The sequence below is a fragment of the Mytilus galloprovincialis genome, chromosome 3 (genome assembly GCF_965363235.1).
Source record: "Mytilus galloprovincialis chromosome 3, xbMytGall1.hap1.1, whole genome shotgun sequence".
Lineage (NCBI taxonomy): Eukaryota > Metazoa > Mollusca > Bivalvia > Mytilida > Mytilidae > Mytilus > Mytilus galloprovincialis.
In genome coordinates this window covers 6369893-6389337 of record NC_134840.1, presented here as the reverse complement: position 1 = coordinate 6389337, position 19445 = coordinate 6369893, and the positions used below count along the sequence as shown (strand labels likewise).

General features: G+C 30.3%; 1 protein-coding gene across 3 annotated transcripts in view; it reads right to left on the bottom strand.

Annotated features, from left to right (window-relative positions):
* The window catches only part of LOC143067045 (uncharacterized), a 58003-nt gene that overhangs the window by 2948 nt on the left and 35610 nt on the right, over positions 1–19445 (bottom strand). For 2 of the 3 annotated variants that reach the window (XM_076240028.1, XM_076240029.1), the window contains exons 23-28: positions 18607–18690; positions 17857–18042; positions 16744–16998; positions 3020–3145; positions 1657–1846; positions 280–488 (exon numbers count right to left, since the gene is read on the bottom strand). In XM_076240028.1, coding sequence (XP_076096143.1) covers positions 280–488; positions 1657–1846; positions 3020–3145; positions 16744–16998; positions 17857–18042; positions 18607–18690 — 1050 coding nt within the window. Of the gene's footprint in view, positions 1–279; positions 489–1656; positions 1847–3019; positions 3146–4292; positions 4436–16743; positions 16999–17856; positions 18043–18606; positions 18691–19445 lie in introns of those variants that run through there. The other variant, XM_076240030.1, reaches the window with a different exon arrangement.

The following is a 19445-nucleotide window of genomic DNA, read 5'->3' as shown; positions in this document are numbered from 1 at the left end:
ACTCCCTTATTTACATAACTATTACCTTGTTTTAGTGTACAAAATTAATAGCAATTTTGTCCATTATCTCCTTTACAACTTAATACTTCCTCAACATTTTGTGTACAAAAACAATGTTTTTTTGTCCATAATTTATCTCCTTAATGAAATCCTTCAGATTTTTGTGCAAAAAGCATTATGTTTTTCCATGAATTATCTCCCTTACTTACTGTTGCGACATCCTCTAGATATTTGTACACAAAAGCATTATGTTTGTTCAAGAGTTTCTCTCTTACTTACTGTTGTGACATCCTCTAGATTTTTGTGTAGATCAGCTATAGTATATTCCCCCAGTTGTTTTTCTATCTCTTCCTGTTCATGATGTAGTTTTTCCTGCTCTTCTAACATTCTCTTTCCTTCCTTCATGTGCTCTATCATTGTCTTCTTAACTAATGGTTTGTGTGGTTCAGAAATGTGACCTAGAGGCTTCTTTCTTATCCAACTATCTTCTGATTAAAAAGACAAAATAATTGATAAATTGACTTAAACAAATAATGGTATTCCCTGTTATGATTACCAAACTGTTTTTATGTACAATGTAAACTGTTAATTATCATGATTTTGATTATTTGATTATTTTTAAATGCATTTCTTTCAGACAATAAATAAAAATTAAAAAAATCCAACCTGTGCTTTCTCAATAAAATGTTTACAGTGTGTTGTACTACTTTTGATTCAAATTATATCAAACTTATAGAAAACTTCATCGGCTTTAACTCAAAATATGGACAATCTTATGTTAAGGTGGTACCTAACACTACAGGGAGATAACTCTGTAAAGTCAACTGAACGTTTTAATTACATTGTGTTGTAAAAGAAATATTAAGCTTCTCAATGATCAAAATTGGTGTTTGTCAAATTGCTATATAATCAGTGTAATTTTTCTGAAAAAAAACGGTTGGTTCAAATTTTTTGAAATTTTTATATTTTTGTTAAAGGGTCAAAGTAAATACTTTGACAAAATTTTATGAAAATTAAACAAGCCAAATTAATTTTAATGAAAGTGTTGGGTACCACCTTAAGGGGGTCTTGAAATCTTTTGACAGCTTCCGTTGCTAATTTTTAACCTTTTTCAGCTGGACCAAATCACTACTTTACTTTAAAATTCATGACCCAAATTTTTTTTTTAGTGTAATTTTACCCCCTTACTTGCTATTTGAGGCATAAAACATGGAGAAATAAATTTGGAAGGGGAATAAAAAAATTGGCAAGTAACACACGGTCAACACTAGGGACTATATTCGTGATCAGTAAAAATTCAAAGGACGATAATTTTGGTCTCAGACCATTAGTGATTTTAATCTACGGCCAAATAAAAAAATATGTGTGTTTCTTATTTCCCTACGTACCCTTTATTTTAAGCTTAGAAATGGCCTACCTTCAAGTTTTTTTTGTGGTCATTTTTCAATAAGCACTGTTAAAGTCAGTTTTTCTCTCCCGTAGACTCAATGTAAAAAGAAATACCTACCTACCTACCTTATATTTTTCAAAGAGGATAATAGGAAACACACATATTATTTTATTTGGTCTAACCATCAAGTAATCTTTATGGCGTGTGCTTTATAAAGATATTTTACTGTTGTTACCATTTTATCATTTATAAGTCTGTCACCTTACCATCCAAATCATCCTTATATTTGTCATAATATGTTGGATCTTGCATTTCATAATCCAGTGAGGTTAACTTAATAAGTCCTTTCTTTGGTAACTTTGTTGTTGGTATTCTTGTTTCTTCACGATTGAGACCTGCTGTCCGACGTTCTCTTAGTATTTCACTGTTATTGGCAGACAGTAAAATTTGGGAATTCTGGAAAAAAGAAAAAAGTTTATTGACATGCACTTTATGTTATTAGCTATGGAATAGTCACTTCTCTTGGAATATGACCACTTGCATATTAGATGTCAAACAAAACATCATGTTGATATTCCCTTTATAGACACTATGATTTGATTATGTATCTTAAATATACATGTAGTTTTTTTACATTTTGAGAAAACAGGACTTAACTATGTATCTCTTATGTCAGTTGTGACTGAAAAAGTGTGTCTTTTCATATAAACAATGATTAAACATGTAGAATGTCAGATTTATACAACATGAATAAAAGCTGTAGGTTATAATTTAATTACACAGCAATCCAACATCACAGACAAGCAGAATACATATAAGAGAATATATGTATTCCTGTTCCTGTTGTTCAGTGGTTGTCGTTTGTTGGTGTGGTTCATGGGTGTTTTTTATGTAGATTAGACTGTTGTTTTTTATGTATTTTTATGTAGATTAGACAGTTGTTTTTTATGTAGATTAGACAGATGTATTTTATGTAGATTAGACAGTTGTTTTTTATGTAGATTAGACAGTTGTTTTTTATGTAGATTAGACTGTTGTTTTTTATGTAGATTAGACAGTTGTTTTTTATGTAGATTAGATAGATGTCTTTTATGTAGATTAGACAGTTGTTTTTTATGTAGATTAGACAGTTGTTTTTTATGTAGATTAGACCGTTCTTTTTCCTGTTTGAGTTGTTTTACACTAGTTATTTTGGGGCCATTTATAGGTTGGTGTTTGGTGTGAGCCCAGGCTCTGTGTTGAAGGTCATACTTAGAACTAGATTTGTTAACTTTTTCTACATTGAGACTAAGATGGACCAATGAACCATAATAATGGGGTTGTAGGTCAGATGTCTGACCCAGGATCCGAAAAAAAGTTCACACAATTTTGGTAATTTTAAGATGACTCAAAAGTCATTAGCCAATAATTCCCTAACACATTGCTATGGTTATTACGAAGGCTCTCAGGATTATTATTCTATACTACAAGTGGCAGTTTTATAACAGGAAAGAGATTAAAAAACCCTAACAAGTGCAAAATGGAAATAGAAACTTGATCTCAATGAAATGACCGAAATTGCTGAAAACAAGTTTAAGTCCTTAGTACTTCACTGTAATATAAGAGGCTGTACCTCTGGAATAGACTTACCTCCCTTGGCATATAATGACTAGAGGTATGTGAGACATCAGACTGAACACTATGTACATCCACTTCAGATTTAGACCTATGGATACCTAGCACCATTACAGCATTGTTAAGTGCTGCTTTGTGACCCTAAAAAATAAAAAAGTTCATTTATTAGTCTCAATAAAAACTTTTTAAAACTTAATATACCAGTAAAAATGTAAATACTCCTAGACTTGCTACAGACAAAACCGAAATTCGTATGTTTTTTAATAATCATTATAGTGCAAATTATTTTTGTCTGAGTGGTTAGACCTCAACTATCAAAGGTTTCAACCAAACCAGTAAAAGATATTGCTCTCTCTTAACACGGGTCAGCCATTTAGTGTCCCCTTCCAACGGACCATACCACACAAATGGTGTCAAGGGAGAGTCAAAAATGCAGTCCGTTAAATTTTCTCCTCAGAACAGGGTTTGAACCAGGAACCTTTGTGTTTGTAGTCTGATGTGCTAACCACTAAACCACTGCTCTCACTATATTATTGTTAACAATCCCAGTCTCCAACCAAGCCTGCCATATAAATATGATAAATCAGTGATTACTATTTTATTTTCTGATGAGCATTCATAAGGATCATTTTTTTTTAAAGAAGTGGACATAACTCATTATTTCCTAATAAGAAACTGATTTGTCAAGTATATATAGTAGTCATTGAAAGGTTCATCAGTTAGAGAACAGAACATGAAATATAAACTCCTAATCAATAACCATTCCCTTTTTATAGAAGCCTAATTTTGTGTAGAACTAAAATATTATGATGTATTCGATGGTTAAGGACACAATTGGTAAACACTGAACAATAAATATGAGGCTAAACAATCAATTGAATGATGACATTTAAAGAATTAGTATTGTATATTGAAAATTGCCCCATCAGCTTAGGATTTGACCAGTGCAAGTGCAGTAATACTTGTGAAGTAGAGCATATGTTTAATATTGACATGCAACTTTACAGCTGAGCAGTGTTGAAAAAATTATAAGAAGCAAATGATGTAATACCTCAAGATCCATTTGTCTAACAACATGATAAGAACAAGCTTCCACCATCCTTCTATCATGCCGATGTGGTTTACTCACTGCAGTTTGACAGCGTCTATTCCAATATCGCTGATTGTTATATAATGTATTAGTTTTACGTACGTTAGCGCTTTGTGTTGATAACGCTGATTTAGGTTTTGAAAGACACATTGTTGTCAATGACTTAGGGTTTGATATACTCATATTTATTCTTTTTATCATTAATCCCTTGTTTATAAATGGATACTGCTAATTAACATTACACTGACAAACTGTGGTCAACAAAAACACAAGTATTAAATTTTTCTTCTCAACCATCCACAAGTATACTGGTAACTTGTATTAAAATCCATTTTGCATACCTGAAAAATTTAAATATTGTTTTCATTGTAACCTTTGCTATAGCTTACTTATACAATATTAATTACATATGAGGGGAAAATCATTGTCTTTATTTATACCTTTAAAGGTGTCTCAATGATTTGTCTTACATAGAAAATCTATTAGTAACAGTTAAATGCATCTGTCGATATGTTAACTATACTGCATGAAGACATTGTAAGTCATAAATAAACTTTCATAAGGACATTTTTTAAAGTATTTTACATGCTTGCTAACAATAGTATTTCTATTAACATAGTCAAGAATGTTCTTACATACAAATTAATTCTATTTCTAGTTAAAAATGTCCAATTCTTGTCTTTTTATTAATCTATTTATCTTTTCCTAACAAAACCCTCCCCCAGGTTTACATCTTATTTATCAAATTTGAAACATAATCTTTAGGAGAAGGAAATACAAGCCAATTAAGAATGTTTCTGAATTGTACCACATCTTCAACCCAGCTTTACAGATTAAAAGAGAGATTTTGTTTTGAATCTTGAACTTTATTAAAGGATTTGTAGAGTATTTGGTGCAAATGATACCAATACCCGAATTAAAATAACTTACTTCAGAAATGCATTGATATTTAAATACTAATTGTTAACGATTTTTAAGCTACTTGATTAAATGAAATACTTCATTGCTATCATACCCAAGTATATGTGTATATGTTTTATGGTAAATCAATATATCAATTGGAGAGAAAATTATTAATAACAATGTTATAACTTACTTAGGAATTATTTATTATCTTGCAAGACCAATTAGCTTAATTACATTATATAGTTTTATCCATTACTTATTTGATATTCAGCAATCTTGTACAACTTGGACTGAAAATGTAAACTTTTAGTAAGGTTTTGGTTGGTTTTTATACCAGACAGAATATTTTAATAAAAGAAAAAAAAAAAAAAAATGGCTAAAAAATCTGTCACATGAACTTCCAGTACTTCCAGAAAATTATAAACTATCTTCTCCAAATATCAGCATCGGAAACTTTACAAACTCTTTAAAACGATAATTTAATCAGGATGACAGTGATTTAATCTAGTTATTAGTATGTCCCCCCCACCCCCCCCCCCACCCCACCATGTCACATGCTTTATATAAACTTGTTGATTTTTTTCCTCTTTTCTTTCTGTTAGTGTCTCATGAGTATTATTATTTTGTCTCAAACTTGCAAGAAAACCTTAACCATTCAATTGCATTTTTATAATTCTCTTCTCCTCCCAAAAAATTATTATATTAAATATAAAAGAAATCTAAATAACTAAATAACTATTTACCTTCCAATGTAATTAACACTAGACAACGGGTGCAATAAATCTGGTATAATAATAACAATTATTCCTCAGACAATACATGGATGACAAATAATTTGATCAGTGATGACAGACCAATACAATGGTTTTAAATACCCCCGAAACCCTAAACGGCTGAAGACCACAAGATAATCTAGTCTATTTTTCCAATAACAATATGGTCTACCGTAACATAAAGGAGAAGATTAATCCTGATTGGCACTTCTATTATAGGGATCATGAAAATCATTCACAATTTAAAATTCTGTTGAAGCAGGCAACTGCACGATAATGTATGATATATATTCAATTTAAATAGGATCACAAAAAAGAATCTAAAACAAATTGAAATTCTACTTCAATAAAATTCTGATAATATAACCTATTAAAATCATCAGATAGGATAGGTAGGGTAGGTAACATACATAATTTCAGAAGAACGAAACAAAGTTAAGTGTCACTGCTGTTTGTACCAAAGTTTCCTCGTTTGTCTCATTTGTTAACTTTTAAGACATTTTGGTTTATTGTGAATAGTTGTTCCAATTTGGCAATCATACCACATCTTCTTATTTTCAAAATGAGTTAAATATTAGTTGGCCTTGATACATGTAAAATGAGATGTATTTTGTGTAATAAAAATCACTGGATACACTTACACTTTAAAGATGCTTTTCCTTTCCTCTCCTTTCATTTCATGCAAACATTTTTTTAAATTTCATTTCACCAACTTGACAGAGTTCAATAGTTCATCATACTTAAGTTTTAAATCTATTATGGTATAAACAAACCGATTATAGAATTTTCGTACTTATATAATTCTTAAAACAAATTTGCTGTTTTATAAAGTATGGAAAAAAGGCAGGTTAAGATACGTGAACATTGAAAAAAGACATATATTCTTTTATATAATTTACTAGATTATACAATTGGATAATGAAATAACATCATGTTTCACTTCTCCTAATATCTTTTATACATTAGAACTTAATCCTTTTTTACTTACTCCTCAAATTGGAAGAGTAAAAATAGAACTAGATATAGATCCCCCCCCCCCCTCTTATTGCCAAAATCAACTTTGAACTTTGTCATTTTCATTTTCACTTTTATATTTTATTTCATGCGACGTTAAGCAAGCAACAATCAATCAATCAGATTTTATTTTTAACATCATTGGAGGTCTGTCTCATATTAGAAGTATTATATATTGACTTTTATTTTACTTCCATGGTCTCATTGACTTATAACCTTCATATCCAAAAAGGTTCTTGTAACTGTGTTCCATGATAATTCAATAATAATTGACATTTTCAGCTAGCCCACACTTGCCCTTTGAGTTACATGGACGAAAAAGATGTTTTACTTGTAATTTTATTGCAGAAATGTATTTTCAAATGCTTTCTTTTTGTCTTAAATAATTTAAATTTAAAAATATATATGAAGAACTAAATAAGAAATATAGCAATTCAAAAGAAAAATCTATGTTTAATTCAAATACACCTACCTTTAAAATGAAAATAGTCTTTTACAATATGACACAGAACAGATCTATTATACATCACTTCTACCAAATGAATAAAGCCTCAATCAATTTTTAATAGGAGACTAACATTCTATTATGTTTGAAATATTGTCAGAATTTATACAATATATTCCATTTCCGCTGAGAAAACACCGAGATTAAACTTTCATAATTCCTATATTTGCATTCACAATCAATTCAGTTCTTTTTATTTCCAATTATAAAGTAAAATATTCAGTTGCTGAAGAATCAAATAAAATATTAAACAGAACTTTATTTGGCAAGTTTCAAAAGAAATTTCAATGCTTAACATTTACTTTCTTTTGATTTCCACAGAATGTATTTAAAAATCACGTTGTTAAATAATACAATAGTTTCTGACGACTAAGTATTCTACAGGTGTAAACAATCTTTACCGATAATTCCTTAAAGGCCAATCAGAGGTAATTAATATACCTACGTTATATCAAGGTGTTAATTTTACCTCCAATATTAAACAAGATTTGTTGAGTAAAATCATATTGATTTCAAACATCGATATATTCAGAAAAAATAAAGACATCAATCTTTAAGAAACTCTGTGAACCTGTTGATCTTCTAAAAAGATGTCATTTTATAATATGATTATAGATTAATGACAATTCCCTGTAATTACTGGTTTTATAGATATAATTTATATATCATTAAACTATTCAAAAGAGATCAAATCATTTCTCGTTTCAATCTTTTTTAAAAGAGGCATCAACCTTAAAAGATTTTATTATATAAATTCAATTGGAAATGTGTTCTCTTTGCATCCGATTCATATAGTTTAGTCCCACATATATTAAATTCTTTTCATGTTCACATATGGAGGAAATATCTTAAATATTCTAACAAGAGCATTTACAATTTCCTTTAGATATTTAGCATCATTCCAGAAAGTCATCTTACACTAAAATTGTAGAAATTGTATAATATATAGTACTTATTTCATAAAGGTTCCTTTCAACTTAAATTTGTCATTGGTAAAACTGTTCATTTTTTTCAAGCATTCAAAGTGTGAAAATATGTTAAAAAGTTAATGGGTACAGTCAGAGACATGTATACTAAAGAGATTAGCGACTTGTAAATCTCGCTGACTTCACGCGTGTAAACTCGTACCCAGCATCCTCTAATCATATGATAACGAGATTAGCGGTAGTCTAGGCAATCGATAATAATCACTCGGAACACCCTGTTGTTTTTCTTTGTATGAAGGACCAGGACAAAGACCACAGGCACTTGTTTCTATCCATTGGAAGAACCGGCACTATCAACGTATATTTTCTTCCAATGGATAGAAACAAGTGCCTGTGACAAAGACTTTCAGAATTAAAATCTTGTATTGTAAACAAATTCGCAGGTGAATAATAATGACACTGTTTACATGTAGCATCAATCGGTCTGTTAATTAGGGGGTCCCATGATTATAGGTGTGTATGTGGAAAATTATTATCTTTGCAAGAAATAACTGTGTAATGTCGAAGATGTCAGCAAGCGAAATTTCCCCTTTTAAAATTAACTTTCAATCATCTCAATATTTATATCTATATTAAAATTGATGCTTGGTGGTTGTTGTGATATTCACGATGTCCAAGACAGATTTTTTATTATTGGACGACAATGACACTGACCCAATTGTAGATAGTGACGACTTTGTTCTAGCGACAGGTGTGCACACCCCCCCCCCCCCCCCCCCAAAAAAGGTCAAGGAAATTGACAAGAGTTTAAGTGCAGATGTTACTGCTATACTTTGGTTACAAATGTCCTGACTTTGACAAGATTCTGAAATCTATCTCTGGGTTCCTTGGACACACTTCAAGACAACATGGAAAACAATTGAAATGTAATTTAGGCGAAAATGTTATTTTTTTTCTTCATCCTTTTAACAAGGATGTATTTGTTTAAAAAAAAAAGGATATGCAAAAGTGCATGTCCTTTAAAAGTATTTAAGGTCCTGTCCATGCATGCTATGTTAATTTTGTAATACTTCCCTAAGAAAAACTTTAAGAATCATCAATTCCGCCAAGATTGAATAATTATTTATATGAAAACAAAATGTCAAAGTGGCTTGGTACTTAATTTAAATGGCTTCGTGGTGCATATATGACTTATTAAGCATAACAACTTGACAAGATATGTCGGGCTACTTTACACTGTGATAAAAAGTTTCAAGTTTTAACACCAGGGGTTCACACTACCTTGTTTATGATGTTAATAATTAATCTAGAAAGACTTCATCAATTTGTTAACAACAGGTGACATTTCTGCATGTCCAAGTGGTTTAATTACATGAGTTACTAACTTATTAAGAGGAAGAATCATACAGCTACTGATAACCTAACATGTTTGATGTTTACTTCGTGTACCTTACAGGATGTTTACTTATTAATAGGTGTCAAATTATAAACAGTTTTATTACCATGATCAAGATTTTTAATTAGCAACATTAAAACCTGTATCAATGGAGCTTAACAACAAGAACATTAGCATGTGTTTAGTAATTTAATTATCATTGCTTTAATTTTCAAGTAAAAGAACATTATGACTCTGAAGCCATTTTGAGACCATTCAAGTAGTTTTGTTATCCAACGATCATTTTATTCAGGATTATCCTAGTCCAACTATAATAGAAGAAACCGTTTTATAGACCTTATATGTCATTGTTTAAACAAACACAACCTCGAAATATTGCTTAGTTTTATTTATTTTTGTTCCAAAAGTCGGGAGCCTTATCGAGTACTGAATCTAAAATTTGGGCTTCTTGAATCGGGATATAAATTCGCCTATAATTTTATTAACTATTACTAAAGAAAGCTTAAAATTATAAATAAACTATGCCACTTCATAAATTTAAGTTATTTTTAATTGAATTGTGTTGATATAGATTGTATTTTATTATAATTTGGTTGTTTTCTGTACGTTAAAGCTGTTTGTAAATAATCAATAATGGCGGATTGTTTGGGGAATTTTCTACTCTCGAGAAATCTCGTGCACACGCGTGAAGTTGACCGCTGGTCAATAGCCGTAACGATAAGTTGCCAATCTCTGTATTTATATGTCTCTGGTACAGTTCATTATTTTATATTTGATAGAAAATAAAATAACATATGCTTATTAAATGCCATCTGTTCAAAAACATTTTTTTTTAAATGTATTCAGTTCTTCAAGTATATTGAAATTCAATAGTCAAAAATTTTAATTCCATTTGTCTCTTGAAATTATAACAAAGTGTCAAGACTTGCATTGTTTGAAATTAAAGGTAAAAAAAACATGTATCGATTTTAATAGATAAAATGTAATGTAACACGCTAAAATTTTACTATTTCTAAAGTACAAAAATATTTTAATTTCTTTTATTTGGCCGTGGTATCTCTAATATCATCTTTTATATTAAAATAAAGCTCAGAATTTATCTATTAACCCAACTCTGTTGTAATGTTGATCTGATAAGCTGCTCCAACACTTCATAAAATTAATCCTCAAGTGACATCCAGGAGCAGAATGGGCAAAGTAAACACAAAAGTTTAAATTAAAGTCTACTTCTGTACTCCTACCAATTTATACCACAGCCTTAGCATGTCAAAAGCTTAATCGTCTGGATCATAACATGCTTTCAATTATAAAAAAATCTAAAGAAAGTGTGCTAAATTTATTGAATCCCCATTCTTGAATTTCTTCCATTCAAAAATAAGAAAAATATATTTTATTGTTTTTCCAAATGAATAAATGGGGAATGTGTCCATGGGACACAGATGATGCCCCGCCTGTCTATCATATAAAGTAATATAAAATGGACATAACTGAAAAATGGTTGAGGCAAACTTAAGTTAAAGAACGGAAAATTCAGCAATTTTTTCACTTGTAAAGGGGCATAACTCTAGAGCGGCTAAAGTGACACTTCCAAAGTTCAAATTTGATCTGTATTTTGTGGTAATAAGCATTGTGTATAAATTTCATAGCACTTGGTTGAGGCAATCTAAAGATAGATAATGGAAATGAAATAATCAGCATCTTTTCTGTTTGTAAACAGACATAACTCTAGAACAATAAAAGTGACATCCCAAAAATTCAAACTTGATCTGTATTTATTGGTAATAAGCATTGAGTATAAGTTTCATTACATTTGGTTGAGGCAAACTAAGTTAGTAAACGGAAACCAACTTTGGGACGTACAGACAGACAGACATTTGTACAGATGGACAAGGATTAAACTTAATGCCCCTCCACTATGGCTAGGGCATAAAAAAAACAAGATCCTTATCCTAACATATACAGTGAACACAGAAATTTGATTCAAACATGATCTTCAAACCTAAATATACACCAAACAAAATGCTTGAGAGGGACGTAGAATAAAGGTAGCATAAAGTCAAAGTTAAACATAACGATCTATTAGTATAAAATTCATTACATTATTTGCCTACATTACCAGCTTTATATTTTAGTAAAGGGCCATCCATAGTTTTGGTTTGGATATTAAGAGAGTCCAATTAAGGATAATCAGAAGTATTCCTTTATTAAGATACAGATTAACTCAGTCAAAATACCCTTAAAATCCTTTTGGTCCATTACTTCAAGCTATTCTACAGTTTCATTCAATAACATTATGAATTACTGTATTAGTATACACCAGTCTTACATTCAGGGATGCAGGTATCATAGCTCATCAAAACAAAAGGTACAATAATGGTTTTAACAAATATACTAAAACGTTTTAAATTTTCATAAAAGTCATCAATTTTAATAAAAATTTAAACATGACAGATTGAATTATTTACCATGATCTTGTTCACAATTGTCTGACATTTTCAGTCTGATAAACCCTTAATTATTTTTAAGTAGAAAATGTTAATCATATAATCATTCAACTTATTGGTAAAGGTCAATAACAAAACTTTGATTGATTGCATGCTGCTACATGACAGTAACCCACCAACTATTCCAATGATGATATTGATGTAACAATTTGAACCAGTAACATAGACATTGTTTCTCCTTCAATATATCCTTGACGGTTAGTATATTTGTTAATCCCTGTTCTTACAAATCAACATCTATAGAACTTCATTTCTGATTACACTTTTTATTCCATGTCACTAAATCCCAATAATAAATTGATGATGTAATATTAATCTTGAGTATTTTATCAAGTTAAAGGTTTAAAATAAAAGTTTTCAAAGATGTATGTTAGTATTCCTTTCTCATTGACATTCATAGTAAACCACCAAATTAGCTTGGGTTGAATAAAATTAAGTCATTTATTACCAAAGTAAGATTAACTTTACCCATTGCTAGACATTTTTTGCATGCATTATACTTTTACCTGAAGAACTTTTCATTCAAGCAGTTAAAAGGGCAACAACTTGTTTAAAACTGTGTGACTTTTAGCCTTTCTTATCTCTGTGACAGACATACAGGTGTTATGTGATAACTCTATGCATTATAAATCATTTATGGTGACTAAAGCTAACCCAAACTTTTCTAGTGCTCAAAAAATTTGAAAGAATTTTTGTATGCTATCTTACTGATTTGAAGTTTTGCTTTCTACTTTGAGCCTTGTATTTTTTTTATTAATATTTTCATACAGAGAATGAAGAATAGCAATCATACTAAGGCCTCCAGTAGGGCTTTTTAAAATGCCTTAGGTCACCAGGTCACTATTTAACAAATTGAATTAAATCCTGTCAGTAATGTTTGCTAGATTTCATTGTGATGTCATGTTATTGTTATCTATAACGCCTTAATTAAGGTAGGGTTTACGATTAACAATACACAACACAACCCATTCATCTTCATTGGTGCCATGACACAGGAATTACGAACTCACCAAATATTAAGTCCTAACCATTGGAAATACCTAGTAAAAAATGGTGACAGTAAAATGAACTGTATGTGCCCAAGGGGTTGAAGTCATAAAACTTTGCTCAGTGCTTGGAGCACAGAAATCATGCTCGAAACATGAAATCCAGCATTTTAATTGGTTGATTTTGAAGTATGAGCTCAAAAAAATGTCTCAAAAGTTTTATGACTTCAAGGCCAGGAGGAATCTGTTTATGTATGACTGCTCAAATTAACAACTATTACAAGATTGACTTGCAGAAGTGTTAAAGTATAATTTTTCACTTTCTGTTTAATTATTGAATAGAAAGTTTTAAAGTATCTTGTCAGAGACCTCAACTGTTTTCTTAATTAATTTTGTGACCCAATAGATCAAAATATTTATATTTCAAAGTTCAAACTTGATTATTTTTCACTTTTGCATAAAATATCATTTTCTGTAACTCAAAAATGTTTCGTACTACGCTTATGTAAAAATCCTTTTGTGGTGCTGCCGCTATCCTTGTTATGTATGAAGATGTTATTATTGAATAGAATGTTGTGTTATAAGACATATAATCATAATAATATCTTACATGTGCTTGTTTCTGCAGCTATTCCATTACTTTTTCCTTTTAACTTTCAGCCTTATTCATTTCCAATGTGTTTTTGTTAAATAAAGATTTCCTACCTGTATTTATTCTAAAAACCAGGATCTCCGATTGGACAGAGATTAAAAAAAAATGTATGCTACTTTTATCACGGAATTGATCTTTTTTAAAAAGGGAAGCATGCATCTTTCAAAAGTTGCATTTTACTGAGTTATCAAGTTGTATACACATACTGCATTATTTTGTAATCAACACTGTATCATTTTCATAATCCAAAAAGTATCATGAAAATCTCCTTACATGTTAATGAGGCCTTTAAATCTTTAATCCATAATAACACCTATCAACAGTGACTATCATGATAAAAGTCTGTTTATTGCTGGTCTTCATCTGGTTGGTGACAATATTTTATGTTAAATGATTCACTTCTTTTCTAATAAAGAAGTATACAAACATGGTCCAATACAAATTACTTACAAGATATATAATCTTAAGGACTTGTTAACAACTATATACTAAACACATAAGTACTCTTAAGCTGTTCTAACAGATTACTATAAATTATGTATATCACTTATGCTCGAGTTTAAAAAACCAATATACAAAGTGAACAGATTAATCATGAAAATCAGACATATCACTTAAATCTTGATTGTTATACATACTAGATGATAAAACAACTTGTCAGTTTCAGCTTTATAAACTCCACTATTTCTTTTCAGTATATCTTGTTTCATGATAGTATTTTTTAGTTGTCACAATTCGTCCACACCACAAAAAATTATAAATTCAGATAAAACAATGACTACATAAATAGTAACATTAAAGTAGTTTGTGATATGTCCAGTTGCAAATATTTCATGTATATTCATGATTTATGAGAAAAAATCACTAATGACAGTTTTAATCTGTATAAGATCTTTTAATCCAAAACAGATATATACAGTTTACTTTTTACTTACATCACAAGAAATTCCATGAGTTATAAACCCCAAATTTACGACCACATAAAGTCAAAATGTATCAGTATTTGAAAAATAAATTTAATCCCTGATAAACTATCTATAAAATGCTAATCAAAAGCCATCAATTATACCTTATATGATTCAAATTGTAGAGTAATTTAAAGGATTTGTAAATATCATTGATTTGGGAGCCAAAATAGTATAAAGAAAAAGTAAACATTTTCAAAGATAAATCAATAGTACAGTGTAAATAGTCATAAAGTGAAATTCAATCTCTTAAATTTAATTTTATACAGCAAACATTTCATACAACTGTTTTGATTACAGTGCAAAGAGCACATTGACAATTGTTATCTCTAATCAATAATTCTAACAGGGTATTATGCACTAAGCCCATATCAGAAAAAATATCATACCAATATAGATTGACATATTTTCATTTTTAATTCTAAATACACATTTTCAGACCTTACTGGGTTTATGAAATGTTTGTAGTCTAACATGTAAAATTTCTCATAGATAAAGTATTTGATGGCAAGGGATAGTTGAACACTTATAATGCAATATTTATAAAACTAAAACATAATGTTCAAAATTGGATAAATCTAGAATTATAGTGCAAACTTTTTTCCTTTTAATGGTTGAGGACTTTAACCATAACATAGACATTTACTATCATGGGCAGATCCAGGGGGACCCCTCCTTTTGTGGGAAAAATTTGGTTGATTATATAGAGATACACTGAAACATGACTGGAGAAGCCCCCCCCCCTTTAGGTCAGTCAGCAGCACACCCCCCCTCCCCTTATGAGAAGTTCTGAATCTGCCACTGGCTATTATACTAGGTACTATGAGAATGCTAACAAAACAGTATTCTGGTCTTATTACTTCCAATTGCAAGTTCATTTGACAACAATTAAAGATTCATATGACTTGAAATATTTCACTTAATGCACACATTCCTATGGTAAAATGACTTTTTTTAAGATCTATTTGAAATTCTATTAGGACTAAAACCAAGTAGCAGAATATAATAGATGGACAGAGGAACACAATATTGGGAGTAAAAGTAAATTTCTTTGACATCTTTATTAATCACTAGTTTCTGGATCTTTTTAGGTCTTTAGTAAGCAGTTTCTGGCATACTAAAGATTTATACTTTAATAGACTGTTACTATTTAGAAATAGGTAACGTTTGGCCTATGTTTCTAGAAATAGGTAACATGTGGCCGATGTTTCTAGAAATAGGTAACAACATTTGGCCAATGTTTCTCCAACTTTTGACAGCACACAACAATAAATATTGCATTGTAATGTCAGTTCATAATTTTTGAGATGTCAGGAACAGTAATGATGGACAATAATGGCAGACAAAGAAAATATACTTGTATGGTATTAAATACAAACTCTGAAATTGAACAAAGATATTCATGCATGAAAAATTGGTCAGCTGGGTCTTTTCTGTATACAGTAATGAAACAAAAAAGAATGTGTTGTCATGCTAGGCATACCTTGATTCACTCATTATTGAAAGTAAAATAAAACAGGCAGTGGGGGTCTAACAAATCCAAAAGGCACACACAATTAACAAATCGTTTCTGCTAGGCTGCTGACCAAATTCAAATCATTCTATTTAGAAGAACTTGATATTAGTGTAACACAAAATTTTCAGTTGATTTAATATATTGAAGAGTTCAAAATATCGGCAAACAGGAAGTTGGTCTCTGACAGATCGATAAAGTGCCTTCAGATAACAACTCATCATTGAAAAGCTGCTGATAATATAAAGTCATTCTGTCATACAGTTGTACTTGAGAAACAGATGACAGAATTATTTATGAAATAACAAATGGATGGACAGATGGATGGACCATTGGATGGAAGAAAAGATGTGGACTATTGGATGGAAGAACAGATGGACTGACTTTCTTTTAGAGTGGGGTATTATATTTTGTTGTAACATCATAACATTGTAATTGGTGTATTAACCAATCACCCATGATAAATTGACCTCTGCAGTGAGGTTCCCAGAGTGAACAAATAACAGTACCTCTGACATGTCTGATGCCAAACTCGTTGTTGATGCGGCTTTCCACACCCCTCCCTCAGTTAAGCTTGTACGTGGTTTCTGTGACTTGAGACTTTGTTGTAGTGCAGCATAAGTAGCTTTTAGATCTGGTAATTGTCCATTTTTTGCCATGTGTAGGGCAGATAGAGGTAGTTTTCCAGCCATGACAGCTTGTCTGATGGATCTCTGGTACTGGTAGTTTTTGAAGGCTCTGTAGATCAGTTCATAATCTTCATGCTGCAAAAAAACAAATGAAAGAAATGAGTTTTTAACTTAAAAATATAATATCAGATAAAAAAGAAATAGTATCTAAAGGAAATTTTTTTACGCATAAATATAAAAGAGTGAAATTGATGTAAAGGAAGCAAATCACTGTAGTTTGAAATATAAAGAGCTTGTGTCCCTCACCTGCATGTTCAACAATAGTCTTTTTTTTTTGTCAAGATCATCATGAAAGGGCAATAACACTAAAAAGAGTAAACTGACAATTTCAGTCATGTTGACATATTTGAAGGTCTTGTCTTGATGATTATTTTTGCTCCTATCTATCTATTCTAGTTTACATGATGTAAAGCAAAAATGAAAAAAAAATGGTAAAAATTGTCATCAAAGAACAATAACAGCAGGTATATTTCAAGATTCGCAATGTTTCTGCCCCTGTCATATTTTCTCTATTCATAGGGTTTTTAAGATAATAGACAAATCTTGCATTATACCATATATGTTCTATTTCTAGACATGCCTACCATCATGGTTAACAGCTGTGTCATATAAAAATTCTTTTTAAAACTAGATACCTCCATTATGATTGTGGCAAAGATTGGTCAAATTTGTTCCAGTAGTTTCAGAGTAGATGATTTTTGTAAAAATGAACAACCACAACGACAGACAATAGACACCAGGTGATGAGAAAAGCTCACTTGATCCATCTGAACTGAATCATCCCTGACTATAGTATTTTTAATGAAGTCCTTTTGCTCTAATGATTATAATGACTTCACAAAAAACAAGATAATTTGAACATCTGTTAGAAACCATTATTATACATATTTTGTATGACATCAAATTCTTCAGACAAATAGAAATTTTAAATACTTGTAAGGTAAGTGACCCCGACAGAAGGTCGTATGCATCCTTTAGACATCCAATAGCTTTCTGTCCCAAGAAGAATGCCTGACTTCTTTTCTGTCTTCCTTCTACACTCTTTGTATCGTCTGTTTTTGTCCTTTTCACATCTTTCTTGTCAAAAGCAAATGGCTGCATTGCTGTAAATTTGGCATCCTTGCAAAGAATTAAAGAAGAGAATACAAATACTCTTCTGAAGTTGAATAGGAACTGTTGGATCCATACATAATATTGATATAATGTCCATATCTATCATAGGAACTGTTGGATCCATACATAACATTGATATAATGTCCATATCTATCATAGGAACTGTTGGATCCATACATAACATTGATATAATGTCCATATCTATCATACTGTAAACTTAAAGTTTGCTCAACAACAATGTACAGAAAAATCATAGTCTAACATATATATAGTTATATATGAATGATTTACAATTCTAAAATATTATCATATAATTTCGATGAAGAAAAAAAAATGTCTACCAGTACATGTCAATAATTCAAATTTATTTATTATGTTACAAAGAAGTTTAACCATGTTAACATTTCTGTTCCTTTAAATAAATTTCTCACCAAATATTGCATTCTTATTTCACAAAGATAATTATGTACATGAAATATTTGATACTAGTGTTAATATACAATAGCTATATAGTAAACTGCAGAAAGATAGAAAAGTACTATTCCCTTAATTACACAGATAATGACTTACTACAGGTGTACCATTCTGATCTATAAATATCATGTCTGCTACATGCTTGATGAATTGTAGAATTTCCTGCATCAACTGACTCATCTGTAATAAGAAGCAAAAATACCACGTTTATCTCCCTTTATTTAAGTCTGAAAACTTTACCAAATCTTACTAAATATAGGATGAAATTTGAACAGGATTTTTTAAATTTTGTAACATAAGCTAGTATACATTTTTTGAAAGTAATTTAAGATGACATAAATGGGGAATGTTTCCATGGGACACAGATGATGCCTCTGCTTGCATATGACTCTAAAAGGGAAATAACTCAAGAATTGTGAAAAAGTGAAGCTACCCAAATTTGAACTTGATTTGAGTTTTGTGATAATAAGCTTTCTTTATAAGTTTCACATTTAGTTAATAAAGTATTTTGAATACATTTAGTTAAGGCAAACTTAATTAAGAGAAAGCAAAACAAAGAATTCAGCAATTTTTCTATTTGTAAAGGGGCATAACTCTAGAAAAAAGTAGTAAAAGTGACACCACCAAAATTCAAATTCGATCTGTGTTTTCTGGTAATAAGCATTGTGAATTAAGTTTCATAATATTTAGTTGAGACAAACTAAATTGAGAGAACAAATACAAAATATTCAGTATTTTTTCCGTTTGTAAAGGGACTTAACCCTGAAAAGGTAAAAGTGACACCACCAAAATTCAATATTGATCTGTATTTTTGTCATAGTTGAGACAAACTAAAATTCAGCAATTTTTCCATTTGAAAAGGGGCATAACTCTGCTACAGCAGAGGCATAAAAATATCAGACTTTATAGTGTACTTGTTTTACAAAGATAACACT